Genomic DNA, 14,010 nt, shown 5'->3' on the forward strand with positions numbered 1-14,010 from the left:
AAAGAACTATTTCTGTTATTGCTGTAGATTTATGGTGCTAGAGAACATGTATCTAGAACTAATTTGTTTATTATCTTGATTAGAATGAGACAGTTTTAATAAAGTATAACTATAATAGCCTAGAAACATTCTTTATAAGAATAAAACAAATAGCAAACTTGAAGTTGTACATGATAGAGCTTTCTGAAGTCGGTGTGTAACACACACAGAACTCATTCTTTAACCCTAGACATGAAAGTGCCCTCTGAACTTTAATTGATGACAGGACTGTGTGTGTGTGTGTGTGTGTGTGTGTGTGTGTGTGTGTGTGTTTAGTTCATGAAACTAGAAAGGGGAACATGAGAGAGGAGGAAGAGATCTTAAGGAAGGGGAGAATTAGAGATGTACACGTGTTAAGAAAGCAGAAGTGAGGAGAAGTTTGAGGGATGAAGAGAGTCAGCCAGAGAAATACAGGAAGAGGGAGAGGGTAGTGGAGAAAGGACCAGGTGAAAGAGAGCATGTGAAAATGCCAAATGATGCCCATGGCTGTGAACTGACATGAGAACACAATTCTAATAAATAAGTGTAGACTGTAGTTTGTATTCCGAGGGTAGCTGGAGCATAGATGGTATGAGCATCTGAGGATGTGCTGTCATCCAGAGAAAAATAGAGAGTAAAAATTCTCTTCAAAAACATAGAAGGGAAAAGGATATATTGTTCTTTGTGGCTGGAATATCCAGAAATAAGGTATTTAAGTCCTTTTTCATTCATAAAGGGAAGAATACAATTTGCAAAGTATGGTTATCTTATTGTATGACAACCATATATCAGGACTCTCTAGGTGACAAACATGCAATTCTTTTTAACAATTACAGTAACATTATTTGAAATAAGCAGCGCTTGGTAACCTAGGTGGCCCTCAATAGAAGAATGGTTACAAAAGGTGTGGAACATATATACATTAGAGTTTTACTCAGCGGTAAAAAACAATGACATCTTGAATTTTGCATGCAAATGGATGGAAATAGAAAACGCTTTACTGACTGAGGTAACCCAGACCCAAAAAGAGGAATATGGTATGTATTCACTCATATGTGGATTCTAGCCATAATTAAAGGTCTTTGAGCCTTTTATTCGTGATCCTAGAGAAACTAAATAAGAAGGTGAACCTGAAGAAAATCATGTAGTTATCCTCCTGGAGATTGGAAGTAGACAAGAGTGCCAGGAAACCTCGGGTGCATGGGGGGGGGTGGGAGGGTTGTTGGAAGGGGAGAGGGTTAGAGAGAAGGGAGTAGGGGAGGAGTGGGGAAAGCTCGGGGGATTGGGATGGGGGGAGGGAGGAAGGATGGATATGGAATCAGGGAAGTATATATCTCAACTAAGGGAGTCATTTTAGGGTTTACAAGAGACTTGATTATAAAGGGGGATCCCAGGTCCAAGGAGAGATCCCCAGATTGTTCTCTGGACAGAGGAGAGGGTGCCTGAACCGGCCTTGGCCCATAACCATACTGATGAAGATTTTGCTTATCACCATAGAACCTTCATCTGGCGATGGATGGAGATAGAGACAGAGATCCACATTGGAGCACTGGACTGAGCCCCCAAGGTCTAAATGAGGAGCAGAAGGAGGGAGAATATGAACAAGAAAGGCAGAACCATGAGGAGTGCGTTCACCCACGGATGCAAGGGGACTGATCTAATGAGAGTTCACCAAGGCCAGTTGGACTGGGTCTGAATGAGCATGTGATCCAACCAGATTCTCTGAATGGGGCCAGTTTCTCCAAATGTGGCTGGCAAGGGGTCTTTCTGAAAAGCCATTGACAATGACACTGGGACTTGTTTCCTCTGCATATACTGGATTTTTGGGATCCAGTCTGTTTGGAGGCTCACCTTCCTGGACCTGGAGGGAGAGGGGAGGAACTTGAACTTCCCACAGGGCAGGAAACCCTGACTGCTCTTAGGGATGGAGAGGGAGGAGGAGAGGGAGTGGGGGGAGTGGGAGGGTGTTGGGAGGAGGGGCTGAAATTGAAACTTTTATAAATTAATAAACTTAAAAAAAATAAAAATAAAAGACTTGCGTCTAGTCAGATGGGTGAATGAGTCTTGACTGGGTTTTGTGAATGCTTCTCGGGAACTCCACCAATTGATCTACATCCCCATTCCAATGCACTCTGACTGTATAGTCCGTTCTTTCAGGGCACCTTTAACTTACCCTCCTGCCATTCCCAGGCTCTTTCAGTGCCTCTAGCATCTTCCCGTTGTCTCCAGGACTCACAAGTGCTTCCAGTAACACCATACAGGGTGATGATTGACTGGATGATGTACATCCTTTTATTTACCTAAATCACTAATTTTGATTAAATATATATTTTGAGAGCATGCCCTAAGTTCATTTTAATACTCATGTACTAAAATCTATGATTCATTGAGCACCTAGCCAACTCTGTTTTATCTAGAATACAATTAGTCATTCATTTATCTTTGTTTTATTTTGGCTGTCATTTCTATTTTTTTCTTACATATATAAACAAAGTGTTATGTTAGAGCAAAAGGAATATAAAAACACATGGCCAATCAGAATCAACCACCAGTTATTATTATTTATTTTGAATTGAGCTGATAACACCATTTTTTATAATGTAGGAAAATATCCACATACGAAAAAAATCTAAAAACAAGCTTTAACTATCTGAAATCATTCTCATATGTCACACTGCAGTATATATTCCTTTTTAATTTTGCCTTTTGTTGCACATAATGCAGAACAGCATTTTCCTATAAGATTTAATCACATGACATGTATCTTTCTTTTCCAGATGCTTTAAAAGTTACATAATGCACTTTCATCTGCCATTCAATCAACTAATAATGCAGTTAAAATTTTTAAATCTTTTATTTCAAGGCCAGCTCTTATTTTTTAATTTATTCTTATTGTATTGGTGTTTTGCCTGTATGTATGTCGGTGTGAGGATGTTGGATCCTGGAGTTACAGTTGTGAGCTTCCATGTGGGTACTGGGACTTGAACCCAGGACCGCTGGAAGAGCAGTCAGCCCTCTTAAGCCCTGAGCCATCTTTCCATCTCCTAAATTATTTTATTATCTTCAAAACTTTATGATTACTTCATTTATTTTGAAGATAATCTAATGTCATCTGACTTTATTTTTTTGATCTGTACTATACCAGCAATAAATAGCAAGAATATATGCTCCTAATGACGTCTTTCATTTCTCAAATAAGTTGCATCTCCCTAGTTCTCAGAACCATCATTCAAACATTCCTCACACAGACATGCTTTCTGTACTTTCCTCCCACCCTCCAGCCCAATGAGAACCTGCCACTCAACCCTTGTCTTAGGGACTGTAGCCCTTTCCTCTGTCCTGTGGCTCAGTGACAGCATACCCTGCCCCGCCAGCTGTCCTCAAGCTGGGGAGGAGTGAACAGTTACTTCCATAGTTCACAGCAAAGGAAGAGAGCTGATTCCCTGGGTAAAATCCAAGGTGAGGCAAGAATGAGAAGAGAGACGTGAATGAGTCATGCTGGCAGTCAATACAGATAAAGACAGATGTTTGTGGATAACTATTTCACAACTTATACAAATTCATTATTTTTTTTCTTCAGGGTCATCAGGGCTCATACAAGACACCTCAATTCTGATTCGGTTATGGGAGCTTCGCAAAAGTCCTTCTTCTGAAAACCTGGACACGACGGAAAGGATGTTCATAAAGATCTAAGTACAGAAAAAGTCATATAAATACTTAGAAAAACAAGGCACATAAGTCAGCTCTTAATGTTAAGACACGCCACCCTTTACTTATTCTTTTTTATTGTTTTGTGGATTCTGTATGACTACTGTGTTCACATCACTTCCACCTAACACTTTCCTGCCTCCAACTCTTCAGGTAACACAACCCCCCCCCCACAGCTTTCTGTTGACTTCATTACATCTTTTTTTTTAATTATTTTTAAAATACTTTAAAGTTACCTGTAGTTACTTTTAATTGAAAATACTTTATATTACCTTTAAGTAATCCCCAAACAAAAATTTGATCACTTGAGCATCTTCCCAAATACAGCCTCTCATTCCTCCTGACAATATGTTGCTTTCCCATCTGTGCTGTTGCTTGGCTTTGACTAAGGTTTTCCTGCTCTTTGCAATTTACGTGAGCTTATGTTTCAATTAGTTAAGATGCCAACAACTTGAGAAATGTCTTAACCAGCCCCCAAACATTGTTGACATGTATACAGCAAGAAAGCATCATCAAATTGTTTCCCAACATCCAAGGCTACAAGAATCAATATCTTTTACTTGTAAACCATTCTGTCTATGAATTTAGAGTATGAAAACACAAAGTAGACAAAGATACTATGTCTTGTTCATAATAGTTATGTGCAGAGACAAGTAAGTACAATAAATATGGATTTTTATCTACTCACATATTCCCTGCATAGTATGTCATGAAGATGGAATAACAGTACCAAATCTACCTGTATGTAGTAGATAAGACCTGGTTGGTGTCACCCTAATGTCTACATGAAGACACACTCTGCTCTCCAGCCCTAGCCTATGCTTTGTCATTATTCTGCTCCAAGTAGTAGGAAAGGCCAGCAGAACTACTGCACTTTTTTCATTATTCATAGGCTAGAATCACCAGTATAATAGTGGCACAAATGTTAAAGGGCTAAGCAATAGCTTTCTGGACGTATCTGAGTTCTGGAACACAGGAAGGTATCCATGTCTGGTACAGTATACGCGTTCAAAATGCCGTCCATGGCTGGAGAGGTGATAGGCCCTGGAAAGGCAAGACCTACTGCTGTTGATTTTGCTGTTGTTATTGTTGTAAACAGCCTGTTGTCAAATTGCCTTCTTCATATTTGTGTTTTTATTCCTCAGTGTATATTGTTGCTACCATGGAACTCAGGGTTCTCTTTAGATTTCTTAAGTATGTCAGTGAAAGAATTTTGAAATGAACACCAAAAGTGGTTCAAGGACAATTCTCTTACACTTCTAAAGAAAAATAATAAGGCATACAAGGTGTAATCTCTGTAAATGCCTGCAGTGGCAAGATTAAGAGCGAGAGCCATGCCTTTCTGTGTTAAGGTCCATGTAAGCATGCTTGGTAGTGGAAGCCAGCGAGCAGCAACATGGCAGTAGGGGAGGGCAGGCTTCAGAGAAAACAAGAACTCCCACATATTCAAGTAAACCTGGTTAGGTAACGAGACAGTATCAGAAAGAAAAAAAATAGAAAGCAAGAAAAGGGAAATGTGTGATTTTTAATGTTCGAACTTGGAGCAGTGAGTCAGTTCAGTAGTGTTATGTGGGACAAGCTCTGTAAGTGGTTTGTGAGTGAAGGGACGTCTAGGAAGTGCAAGTTTGTTATTTCATTTAGGAGATAATTACTCCTGCCATCTCCTTAGCTTCTTTTCAGCTCGGCCTGAAAACCATTCTCCCAGCTGAAGATTGAAGACCCAGATGAATTTTAAGAATGGCAGCAATAGTATGTAGTGCTCTAAACTTCAGAACTAATTAGACTATCCGTCTCCACCAAGGACTAGAGGTGGAAATCAGATTCTTTTGACCAGAAGGAAGTCGTTTTCCCATAGTGATTACCTTTATCACTGAAAAGGGCCACCTACATTACAGGCAAGAGGAAGGCTGATGCCACAGTGCTTTTTCTTGATTGGAGTTTCAGGTGGTATATTCATAGCAACATTATAGTCTGGGACCTTCAATACTTGGGAATTAAGAAAGGAGAAACTGCTGCATGGTGCGCTAATGCCAAAAGTGATTTTACCTCAGGTTTTCTTTCAAACACATTCAAGTGCAGCTGACAACAGACATGGCCAAGTTCTGCTCCTACTGCAGGCTCATCCTGAGCAGGAAAGAAAGAAGTGTCCTGGTGAGTCAGCTTTTCCTTTTGAGGTTTCATCTCATGCAAAGGAATAAATCTTGGACCTACAAGATTTGTAAGAAATAAATACAACAAAAACAACAGTGAAGTGTAACAGTCTCTAGCTTTTCATGGTAACTAAAAAAGATACAGGAAAGAAACTGTTGAGTTTCAGAATCTGAGGAAATCGAAAGCTATGAACGCTGCTGGGTGGAGGTATGTGGTTTCTTCTTCTCTACATACAAAACAACACGGCTTGACTCACTCAGGAAGGCTCAGACCAAGAAGTAGTCTAACCTTGAATTTCTGTAGATTGCATTCTCCAGTGTCAAGTGATGTTTTAGCGTAGCTTCTCAAATGCACATGCACACACGCACACACACGCACACACATGCAAGCACACACACACAAACACACACACACCAACTGCCCCTCCGACACACTCTACAGAGAGGAAGAGAAAGAATAGGTGAGGAGAAACCTTGCATCCTACCCTGTAGAAGAGCTCAGAATCCTGACACCTCTGAAGAAACTTCCAGCAACGTGAGTTCTGCCTGCTTTCTCTAGACATGCGTTACTTCTGTGAAAATTACAAGAACACAGGGGAAAACCTTGCTGGTTCTTCTTGGGAAGGGGAGGTAGCTCCAGTCAGCAATGAACCTAGAGTAGCTGGATTTGGAGGGTTCACTCAGGAAGATGGCAGACATATTTATTCCTCCACCTCAGAGGAATGAGCCAAGAAAAATGCATTTTGCATGTTTCACATCATTTAATAAACTTCCTAAGTGTAAGCCTGAGCAAGTGGGCAAGGGGAAGGTGTTAGTTAACTTGGATCGAGAGTCCATGGTTAGCTGCTGACTGTGGTGACTGACTGGGGCAAAGTTAAGATAGTGACAAGAAAAATTACCATGAGTTAAAAAACAACTTTGGACATGGAATGGAATTTTCTAGTATCTCAGCCCTATATGGCATGACAACCAACAGGCATGTGCAGTGGAAAGATGGTCAGATTCATGATATGTAAACACACACTGTTTTAACAATCTCATAAGCATATTCTAGAGTCTCTTCTATATGATAAAGATGGTATTCAGTCTTTGTTAGTTTGTGTCAACTTGAGATACTTGATTTGGCTGTTTTGTTTTTCTTTTCGCTTTCTGATGGTAGGATGTAAGAGGGTGACTTACAGAATATTTTGAAGAATCAATAAACCATGGCAGAGTACCTCATGTGTACTTGAATAGAAGCTCTTAAATGTTGATTTCAAAATTATAGGAATATTGGGCATCTTGCTAAGTTTATCAATTATGTCGCTAAGCTTTCTAAATCACTGCACAAGCTTTCCCTATGTTTTTTTTTTTAACATTTAGCAGTTGAGAAATATATTGCTAAATCTACCATGAAATTCTGGTCTATAGTATTAATATTATATAAATTATTTATTTCTAGGAAGTAAAATATTCTCATTTTGTGGTATTTGATACTAGTCTAAATCTAATAAGGATGAAATTGGCTTTTCTTCTGTTAAAATATAAAGTGATGTGGTTTAAATTTTCCACTCCACTGAATATTTATTAACAGTTATAGCTATATATCTTTTTTCCTCATATATTATTTAAAACAATTTTAGATTTAAATATATTTTGATCATTTTTTCCCTCCCCTAACCTTTCCAGGTCCTCTCCCCATCCCTAACCCCCAACTGAGTAAGTTCTTTCTCAAAAAACAAAAACTAATATAACAACAAAATCCCTAAAACCAAGAAAACAAAATAGAACACCTAAAAAAAAAAACAAACCACCAAACTGTAACCAAATAAAAACATATGCATAAAAACAAAACAAAACAAAAAAAAACAAACAAAAAACTGTAGAGCTCATTATATGGTGGACAACTATTCCTGAATGTGAGACCTGCCCTGGAGAGACTGATATACATATATGTTTCTACTCCCTTAGGTTTTCACACTATCAATCAAATGGCCCTTAATTTTAGGTGTCTTTCCCCACATTCCCTTGCACAACTCATCCCCTCCCCCCTCCACTCCATCCTCCATTCACCCATAATTATCTAATCTATTGCCCTTTCCTAAGGAGAGCTATCTCTTCACTGTAGTCCAGAGTTTCTCAACCTGTGGGTTAGGACCCCTGTAGGGGTTTCACAGATATCCTGCATACCAGATATATACATTATAATTCATAACGGTAGCAAGATTGCAGTTATGAAGCAGCAATGAAAATAACTTTAAGATTGTGGGTCACCACATGAGGAACTGTATTAAAGGGTCACAACACTAGGAAGACTGAGAACCACAGCTCTAGTCCTTTACTCTATAACTACCCTTTGTCATTCTACAGATCATAACTTGATTATCATTAGCTTAACAATAGCTACAAATCTTAAATAAAAGTTAACAAAAGCTTTTACTTAACTGACTATGGCATTTATATTCAGGATGATAATTAATACCTTCTTTGTTTTTTCTTTCCTTGCTCTTGCTATTGTTATTTCATTTCTGACATGTCTGTATTCTCTGCTTACTCTTTCTTTAGAAATTACGCTTTACAGATTAAGATGAAACCATTAGTGAACCATTACATCCTTTGCCTCAGCTCCCCCAACCCCCGCCACCAGCCATATATCCTTCCTGTTTCTCCTCCCTTTGATCAGAGTTTCGCTTGTGAGGCAGAGGCAAGACCAGCAAAGCCTGTGATTCTGTTCAACTTTGCTTATTGCTTTCTCATAATTAATTCTAATATCTTTTCTATGTTTCTGACTTTTAAAACTACTAAGGTTTATAGTATCAGACAATCTACTTTGAGAATGTCTTATTTTTCATTTTATCTAGGTTAAGACACTAACAGCAGTTCTTTTTTCTTTTTTGTTTTTAATTCATGGCAAGTTGAAAGCATCTCCTTATGCCAGTGGGACTGTATTTTCTGTATTTTTCTGGATGCATTTTCCCATCCAGTGTATGATATCTACAGACGGATATTAATGCATTTTTCCCAAATACTCTATTACTGGAAACTCCATTGAGATTGGGATCAGTACCACCAAATCAAGGTAGTGTTTCAACAACAAAGCATTACGGTTCACATGTAAGTGGACTGCACACAAAGAATACAAAGTACTCATTCCTCCCGTATCACATATCATTATCTTTTGGAGATGATGTGTTTTTTCACAAATCATTAAACAAATTAAAATGTCATACTTTTTGGGTTTTTTGGTGTTGTTGTTTTGTTTATTTTTCTAGATGGTGTTTCTCTGTGTAACCTTGACTGTCCTGGAACTTAGGAACTTACTCTGTAGAGCTGACTGGCCTTGAACTCACAGAGATCCACCTGCCTCTGCCTCCTGTGTGCTGGAATTAAAGGTGTGTGCCACCACCACCCACCTTAAAAGTTAACACTTCTAAAACCTTTTGGTTTATGACATAATGAAACAGTGTATATAAAGTCCATACACTATTGCTTAAGGTAAATTGCTGTTGATAGTGAATTCTAATCTTGTCCTTGAATCTTTACAGGTGATCTAGCTGTGATGACTAGTTTCAAGTCAGCTTGACACAAACTAAAGTCGTTTTTGTAAAACAGGACCTTAACTGAGAAAATGACCCTATTAGGCTGGCCCTTGAGTATGCCTGTAGAGTATTTTCTTGACTGGTGATTGATGTGGAGGGCCCAATTCATTGTCAACAGTGCCATCCGTGGGCTGGTACTTCCTGGGTTCTATATCAAACCAGGCTGAACAAGTCATGAGGAATAAGTCTGTAAGCAGCACTCTTCTATGAGCTAAGAAGGAAAGAGCTTACTTTGGCTTAACTTCTGCACCACACTCTATCATTAAGTGAAATTAGGGCAGGATTTTAAGGTAAGAATCTGGAGGCTGTAACCCCTTCCTCATGAGGTTGTTTTTGGTCATTGTTTGAGCACAGCAATAGAACCCCTAAAACAGTAGTCTTCATGTCTGAGGGTTTACAGAGTGCTCACTTTCTTTGATATCTTTAATCATCTTAACTGTCATGTGTCACTAGACGGATTTTCCTTCTCTTTATTTGCCTTTTCAACTAGATGGTGCTTAACTCTTCTCAAAAGGAAAGCAGTGAATAGACTCGGAAATGTAACATTCCCATTATACAAAAGATAAACAAAACATAATTCTTAACACAAAAGACCCATAATTAAACCCATAATTAAACATAATTCCTAACCCAAATAATTTCTAACCAAATGATTTAAGCTAACTTGGAATCCATCCATATACTGAGTCACCAAGGAAATACACAATCAGGTCCAAAATCATGAGACAGTTTTTTTCAGGCATTTTGGAAGTTTCCAGGAGAAAAGTCTCTTTTTTTTCTTCTTAAAAGTTACCATGGGGAGGCAGACAGGAAGAAATGTGAGAATTACAATGAGACTCTAATTAGCTACATCCCAAAGCAGGAAAGGTGGCAGAAGATGGTAACCTTACAGCATCCCATACTAGGTATAAAAAAATGAATACAAAGACAATCATTGAAGGCCTCCCATGGTATTTTAAGGGACAAGGGTTTTTTTGTTATTTAACAAATTGAGAAACTGTTGGAAGATTTAAACTGAACATAATCATGGCTTATAAGCAGAAAACAGACTCAATGAACAAATAAATCTGACTCTTGATGTCAAAACCTAAGTGAAGAGAAACAAGTAACTATTGACATAATCTTACTCAATAAATTCTCTGGCCTGACTCTAGAAAGTATGTATATGTTCAGCACAGTAACAGTCATATGGGCACAGAGGACCTTGAGACCAGCATTCAACACCATGAGAAACAGAATGCCAGTGAGAGATGTTTAGAGCCAAGTGATCAAGTGTCAGGGCCATTGTGTTGTAGCTGACCAATAGTCATGCATACAGTTAAGAAGATGCAGCCCCTTTTCACATAAGGCACTTCAGCCAAGAGTGTGAGAAGAGTCAGGAATCCACTGGCAGATATCCAGAGATAGGTTACAACATCAGTGAATATTAGAAAGGAGATTTAGAATTTCAGCACTTCTGGTGGTGTAAATGAGAATGGTCCCCATAGGCTCATAGATTTGGATATCTGGTCACCAGGATTAGAAAAGGTGTGGCCTTGTTGGAAGAGATGTGGGGCCTTGTTGTGTCACTGGGGGTAGGCTTTGAGGTTTCAAAAGACCAAGCAACCAGGTACAGTGGCTGTGTTTCCCTGATGCCTGTGGATCAAGATGCAGAACTTTCCGCCGTTTCTCTAGCACTATGCCTTCCCGAATGCTGTCATGATTCTCACTATGATGATGGATGAACCTCTGAAACTTTAAGCAAGCCCCAATTAAATGGCTTCCTTTATAAGAGTTGTCATGGTCATAGTGTCTCTTCACAGCAACAGAAACCCTAAGACAACACTCATAACCCATACTCTAAATGCTGTGGCAATTTTTTATTTCCACTTTCATCCATCAAAAACCAAGGCAGACCTGGGTCAGAAACTGTTATTAACAGGGAAGAATTTTCTAGACTTGTTTTCATCAGATTAGGTCGACACACATTTTGCAAAGTGGCACATCTGGCAATTAACTCTATTTTTCATAAATGCAACTATGGCCACTGTGGCACTGGTCATTCCCTCACCTAGGAGTATCTTGGCTTTGAAACTGTCTGTGAATGTGTGTAATTCTCTATACTCTTCTTCTCATTTAGGTTCACCCGCAGTTTGAGAAATGGTGAATGACTACAAGAAAATTGTTCTGCTGTCAGGACTAAAGGGTATCAGTGACGATGATTTTAAAACAGTTAAGTCCTTGTTGAGCAAAGAACTAAAACTAAATAGAAAAGCGCAGTATGGTTATGACAGAGTTAAGATTGCTGACTTGATGGAGGACAAGTTCCCAAACGATGCTGGAATAGACATACTGATAGAACTGTACAAAGAGATTCCAGAACTTGAAGACCTTGCTGATGAACTCAAAAGAAAGAAGGCAAAAGGTAATATGGGAGTATCCTGGATGCCCATCCTTTCTTCAACTTCTCCAACAGCATGCTACCTCTATGTAGTGATCATAACTGACATGGTCTTTCACAGTGTGTGACTCAGGGTCTATAGTATGACAACATCTCAGATGACAAACATATTAATAACTTATAAAACTTCATTCTGACAAAGAATTCTGTTTGGGGGGGTTGAATATCTTTGAGGGCATTAGGGTAAATAAAAATGCAGAGTCTTGAAAGAGACAAGACCTTCTACTACTGTATAAAGATGAGAAAACTATAAAATAAAGATAGCAATATTTTTTAAAAATATTTAAATCAATTAGTACTAATGCTCCATTAAGATACTCAACATTATCTATTCAAAAAAGAAAATAAACAAAACAAACAAATAAAAACATACTCAATAATTAAGTGAATGTCTACCTCCCAGAGATAGGAAGTAGTTCTATTTTATAAAGTCATCAGGCTTAAAAGGAAAAAAAAAAAGAAAGAAAAAGAAATGACTAATTTTTGCTTAGAGACTCCCATTTATGATCCTAGTGATCAGGAGGCTGAAACAGGAAGATAGTGAGTTTAAGACCAGTCTGGTCTGTATAGCTAGACTCTGTATCAAAACAAAAACACAAACAACAAATTAATAGATAAAACCAAACAGAAACAAAACATAGAAAGTCAAAGCAAATATAAACATTTTGTCATGCTACAAATCAGATCATTTCTTTCAATGGTTCTCTAATACAGAGTGATCGCCTACAGAAGATGGTTTGTCAGAGATTATCATTACACAAGCATTTAGAGGCCAGAGGTCAACACTGAGTCTTTGCTCTCTATCCTGTTTTTAAGGAAGGGTCTCTTATTGAACACAAGGCTCTCATTGTCAGCTAAATGACAAGCTAGAATATGTCTACATCAGTCCACTCAGCCTGGGATTCTAAGTTGCCACCAGACAGCTGAATTTGGGTCTCCATGCTTGAAGGGCAAGGGCTTTACCCAACGAACCATCTCCCCCGACCTAAACTTTAAATTAATTAAAAACAGACTGTAGGATAAGAGGGTTGGGGTAGGACTTGGCAGATGGACGCAGGAGTCCCCAGGATGGAAAGATTGTGTCCATTGCACCTAGAGAGAACCGGACCTGAGACAGTCCTGTGGGGGCACCCTGGGGCCCCTTCAAGCTTCCAAAGCAGAGGTAGAAAGCAAGCACAGTAAGCTAAGCAGGAGCGGAGAGCAAACAGTACTGCGTGAACTCCAGCTGTCGCAGACCAGCATCCCTGAGTTTACTGCGTGTTCTCTCCTGCTTCAGCTAAAAGGAAACAGACAGAGAAAAGCATAATGGAGGCAAAAAGACACAGGCGAGATGAACCCAGTACTTCTCAACCTACATCCACCATACATGAAGATTCAAAACCAGGATCAGGCAGGAGTACACGGAACTCACAGGTATGTTGGCTAAGCTTCCAGAGGAAAATCTGCCAAGGTTGCTCCCCTTTTTACCATTGTGTGGACATTTCTTTGTCTATCTCATCATAGGATCTAGTAAAAATGGAGGTTGAGAGTAACCAGTTTGAGGCTTACTGGTCAGGACTACTGCATTCTTTAACTCCTATCACGTAATTCTCTGTGATGGGAATAAAAAAAAAAATTGTATCACAGGCAAATGAGATGGCTCAGCATGGCAAGGTGCTTACTGTCTGACTGATGGCTTGTGTTAAATTCCCAGACCCCACATGTTAGAGCAAGAGAACTAAGCCCCATGAAATGTCTTCTGACCTCCACATGGCCTCAGTGGTACATCCACCCAAACAGGCACAGTAAAGGAATATAAAGCAGGTTACATCACTGTTCTTCTTGCTGAAATAGTGGTCAGTCAAAGGACACAACATTTCAAAGCCTCTGAAATGATGTCAAACCTCAGCTCAGGCTTTCTAAATGTAGACCTGCTCTTCTTACACCACAGAGATGTACAGAAAAGTGACGTAAATGAAATGCTTGTTCCTGTATGAGGCAATTTGACCTGATTTGCTGTCCAGAGGATGTTGTTCTCGAAGATGATATGTTATTTCTCTTGGTGTTAAAGTTACTGTGCTTCATTTAACACTGAAAATCATGACTGTGGGTTCAGAATAAAGCTCAATAGGAAAGG

The 14,010-nt window shown here is 39.1% G+C and overlaps 1 protein-coding gene across 1 annotated transcript in view; it reads left to right on the forward strand.

Annotated features, from left to right (window-relative positions):
- The first annotated feature begins 6,099 nt into the window (after window positions 1–6,099).
- Window positions 6,100–14,010, forward strand: part of LOC125409701 (pyrin and HIN domain-containing protein 1-like) — a 40,124-nt gene continuing 32,213 nt past the window's right edge. The window contains 4 exon segments of the mRNA XM_048448839.3: window positions 6,100–6,411; window positions 9,401–9,744; window positions 11,574–11,858; window positions 13,171–13,307. Of these exon segments, the coding sequence (XP_048304796.3) occupies window positions 11,594–11,858; window positions 13,171–13,307 (402 nt within the window). The 5' untranslated portion in view covers window positions 6,100–6,411; window positions 9,401–9,744; window positions 11,574–11,593.

The sequence above is a fragment of the Myodes glareolus genome, chromosome 5, assembly GCF_982192425.1.
Source record: "Myodes glareolus chromosome 5, mMyoGla1.1, whole genome shotgun sequence".
Classification (NCBI taxonomy): Eukaryota; Metazoa; Chordata; class Mammalia; order Rodentia; family Cricetidae; genus Myodes; species Myodes glareolus.